The 4347-nt window shown below is 46.0% G+C and overlaps 1 protein-coding gene across 1 annotated transcript in view; it reads right to left on the bottom strand.

The window, feature by feature from the left end:
* Positions 1 to 3485: 3485 nt before the first annotated feature.
* The window catches only part of LOC108784178 (leucine-rich repeat-containing protein 36-like), a 15946-nt gene continuing 15084 nt past the window's right edge, over positions 3486 to 4347 (bottom strand). Inside the window, exon 11 of the mRNA XM_018552907.1 lies at positions 3486 to 3729. Within this exon, the coding sequence (XP_018408409.1) occupies positions 3519 to 3729 (211 nt within the window). The 3' untranslated portion in view covers positions 3486 to 3518. The remainder of the gene's footprint in view (positions 3730 to 4347) is intronic.

A 4347-nucleotide genomic window follows, 5' to 3' on the forward strand; every position in this document is an offset into this window, starting at 1 on the left:
AGTGGTTTATGTTGTTTTCTCCCTCTTTTTTTTTTTTTTTTTTTTTTTTTTTCTCTTTTCTCTTCACCTCTACCAATGTTTGGCCAATACAGGAAGTGAAGAGCCAAGTATAGACTTGTTGGTTTGTGAAGCTGTTGCCCACCAGAAGAGGGATGTGGGGTCTGTGGCAGGCGAGAGGTCCCTGGCCTGTGGGAAGAGCCTCCCTGTCCCTCACTTGCTTGTCCCTGATGAGGCATCTGGATGGATGACACCAGGTGTTTGTTTTTGAGTGACGATCACGGCTCTCTGCAGGGACAGGATCGAGAAGTGAGCAAGCGATGGTATGTGTTCGCTCACTTCCCGATCTATTGAGCTGATGTGTGACAGTTTCATCGTCACAGGTCGGCTAGAACTATGAGGATGAGTGATTTTCACTCGCCTCATAGTTCTCCTTTTAAACGATAAGTGCAGTTATCCTTTTTGCCTCTTCCCCTACCCCTACTTACCTCAACCTGGTGGCTGTTTTTTTTACATTTCCTGGCAGAACCTGCACCTTAGTGCCCCATAAACATCTATGGGTCTGGTTCCGAAGGTCCGAGATGGGGGAGTGTTGTAGGGGTAATGGGTTAACCGCACTGTGCTCTAAAGTGCCGTTATCCCTTTTAATGTGAACCTGTGCTCCTCTCATGCAAGGCAACAGTTTAGAAGTCTCTCCACCAGCAGCACTTACTGGCTTTGCCTTTCCTGCTGCTCCATTCATACTTCCATGCAAGTCAGTAAGCCAGTGCTCAGCTGGCAGGAGTAAGGAGAGTAAAGGTCCCCACACACCCTGCGATAATCGCGGGAAATCCCGCGATCATACGATTATCGTAAGCTGTGTGGAAGCCGTGCGACCTCTACTACTGTAAGGTCGCACAACTTTTATTTTAGGAACATGTTCGAAAACCCGCTGAGCATCGTACGATGTTCCGCGGGTGTGTAGCATGTTTGTAAGATAAAAGCTGGATGGGCCGGTTTGCGCAAGCTCACACTGCCCGTTCTGCACAGGGTTAACTCTTCACTCCTGCCAGCTGAGCACATTGGCATGGGAATGATGGCAAGGTAAGCAAGCTGGTGGGACCCGTTTTAATGTGAACCTGTTGCTTTGCCCCGATTGCGCTGCAGAACCAAAGTGTACTGCACAGTATTTTCCAACACTAGGATGCAGCCTTTTGCCCAGATTGTGGTGAAAGAGATGTTTCCATAGAGACAAAAGTTTTAAAACCATATTTTGTATTAAATTGTTTTATGCAAATGTACAAATCAGTAAACAGACAATAAAAAAACAAAGATAAAATTTAAATCTTTACACGCCTCCAAATTTTCTGCAAGTAATAACAGACGTCTGGCTATACAATGAAAATGTTGGTATTTCCAGAGGCAAATTGCAGGTTTACATTGGAATACTGTGCCATGCCTGAGCTGCCATTGACCTCGGGTCACCTGACCCAACTATAAATTGATAAATACCTAGACAAGCAGCAGTCTGGTAATTGGGGATACGTATCACTGGTCAGCATACAAAACCTGTACTTGTTTCAAAGTCAAATTTGGCAACATGTCCCATTTGTCTATAAATCTAATAAAAACTAATAGCAACTCAATGTCTGCTTTAAACATTCCCACTTTGGGTAAAAGAATTAGTCATGGATACTCAAGATTTCAGTGTGTTTCAGTGTGTTTGTTGTTAAAGGAGAACTATGGGGTCAGGGCTTTTCCCCATAGTTCTCCTCCAGTCACCCAAAGCTCAGTATAGCGCGAGCTACAGCTCCCGGTATACTGAGACGCCGGAGCGGATCCTGACAATTCTGTCTGGATCCGCCCAGCTGCGTGACTGACAGCTGGCTCTGCCTATCTAGAGTCGGAGCCAGCTGTACCCGCCCCCTCCCTTTCCGCCAGTCAGCGCTGGAGGATCGGACAGGGGAGGGGGGAAATCCAGTCCCTCCCCTGTCACGGCTCTCTGCAGGGATAGATGGAGAAGTGAGTGAGTATGTGTTCGCTCACCTCCCGATCTACTGAACCGACCTGTGACAGTTTCATTGTCACAGGTCGGCTCAGATTATGAGGCTGAGCGAAACATCACTCGCCTCATAATTCTCCTTTTTAACCTGATTTTAAATGTAAGTGCACTTTGTCTTCCCAGAGTCTGATCGTCAAAGCTAAACAGTAAAGTGACCCCGTCACCAAAGTCTATTTTAGCCAATAGATCACCTGTAAAAGAATAGTGAATATACTTTCCTATCTGGCAGCCCGTGTATTGAAATGCTGCCATGTCTGCAAGTATTCTACATTCTGGGTGCGTGGAATACATGATCCACCTCTGGTTCCTTCTGCCAGCTCGTAATATCACTGCAGGGCATAAAAGATGGTGGTGACAGCAAGTATTTGACTTTACTTGATTATCTGACAGCTTGTGTATTGAAAAGCTGCTGCAAATAAATATTCAACCATCAGTTTATTCCCTCTTCATTTACAGGTGACCGATTTGGCTAAAGTGACCCTGTGATGAGAGGGTCACATCAAAGTTTAGCTTTGGTGAGCAGGATGGCTCACTTTAAATTCCCATTTTAACATTTCTAGTCTGTTGTGGCGTGTTGCACTAAAGATCCCCACACACCTTACGATAATCGTGGGAAATCCCGCGATCGTACGATTATCGTAAGGTGTGTGGAAGCCGTGCGACCTCTACTACTATAAGGTCGCACGACTTTTAACTTACGGACATGTTCGAAAACCCGCCGAGCATCGTACGATGTTCGGCGGGTTTGTGGCATGTTCGTACGATAAAAGCCGGATGGGCCGGTGTGCGCAAGCGCACACTGCACGTTCGGCATTGCGGTCATCGGAAGCCCGCCCCTCGGGGTGTGGCTTGCGATCATCGCAAGTACGATCTGCCTATGCAAGATAGGCAGATCGTACGTTCTTTTAAGTACCTTACAACCATCGCAAGACAAAAGTCTTGCGATGGTTGTAAGCTGTGTGCCCAGCCTAAGGCAGCCCTTTCATTATGAAGAGGCTGGCAATGCACCTCCATGGACCACAATGCACAATATGTGGTATACTGCCCTGTGTTGTGCATTGGCAGCAACTGTACAGTGCCTTGGGGGCGCTATTCACAATGACTGGCACCACACTGCACATAGGTTCAGAATCTAAGGCGGTCATTCTGATCCTGGCCTCAACCTTGCATGTGACTGACTTGAAACAAGCATGCTGCCCCATGAAGTCTAACATTCCTTCATACATACTCTTCCAGCTTGGAGACTCGCAAGGTAATGACGACCGGACGGCTGAAAGTCTGCACCTTGTCAAACAAACTAGCAATTATTATCATACAGGATTTATATAGCGCTAACAGTTTGCGCAGCGCTTTACAATATAAGGAAGACATTACAATCGCAATACAATACCTGAAGCAATGGTGACTGTTTCTATCTTCCCGCAGGTGGTGCCATCTGTATCCATGTACCAGAGGATCTGGTCTGTCCTATATGTTTATATTACAATGGGCAGGCACTGAGCCGCTCTGGATTGCTGTACTGGCCGGTACTGTATGCTGGAGTCAGGCTTGGTACATTGGAGGATTCGTGCACTTGGTACTTGTCTGTGTTCATCCTTTGTGGGGAAGGCAAACTTGGTGTCTTGGTAATTGTGTTTGGAAAGACTTTGTTAAGCTGCTGTAGAAGATATTCATTTGTGCAAACTAATGACCTGCAGAGAAGAGCAAAGCCTGAGAATGGCAGCTATTGTGCATTATGTTATAAATAACAGTGTTCCAACACCATGCGTATATGAAGTTTATATAGTAGTGGAATGTATATACAGTGTATAGTGTCTTGTCGAATAATGAGTTGGGCTTTAAAGAGACCCTGTGACCAAACTAATCAATTGCAGGCTTTGTCTTTGAATCCAAAAAGCTATATTGCAATTCCAACAAACGCACAAAGCCAGACCGAAGCACATCACTCTCTGCTAGACCCCTAAACTCTTACGTACTCGCGACATGTTTCACCCCTATAGGGGCTTAGTTACACTTGAAGTCATGACTAGCCCCTATAGGGGTGAAACATGCCAGGGGAGTTGGAGTTTAGGGGTCTAGCAGAGAGTGGTGTGCTTCGGTCTGGCTTTGTGAGTTTTATTGGAATTGCAACTTTTTTTTTCTGTTTTGGATTTAAATGTTTCATTGCATTCTCTTTGCAGACTTTTTTTTAAACTTAACTTGTAATGTGCCTCTGAACTTGCTAGGGAATTGACATTTCAGAAAGTGCCTATTCCCTAGCACAGCGCGCTCAGCAAGTGCCTACAAACCCCCCCCCCCCCCCCCCCACC

This window comes from Nanorana parkeri, unplaced genomic scaffold, assembly GCF_000935625.1.
Source record: "Nanorana parkeri isolate BGI_ZX_2015 unplaced genomic scaffold, ASM93562v1 scaffold6, whole genome shotgun sequence".
NCBI classification, from domain to species: Eukaryota; Metazoa; Chordata; class Amphibia; order Anura; family Dicroglossidae; genus Nanorana; species Nanorana parkeri.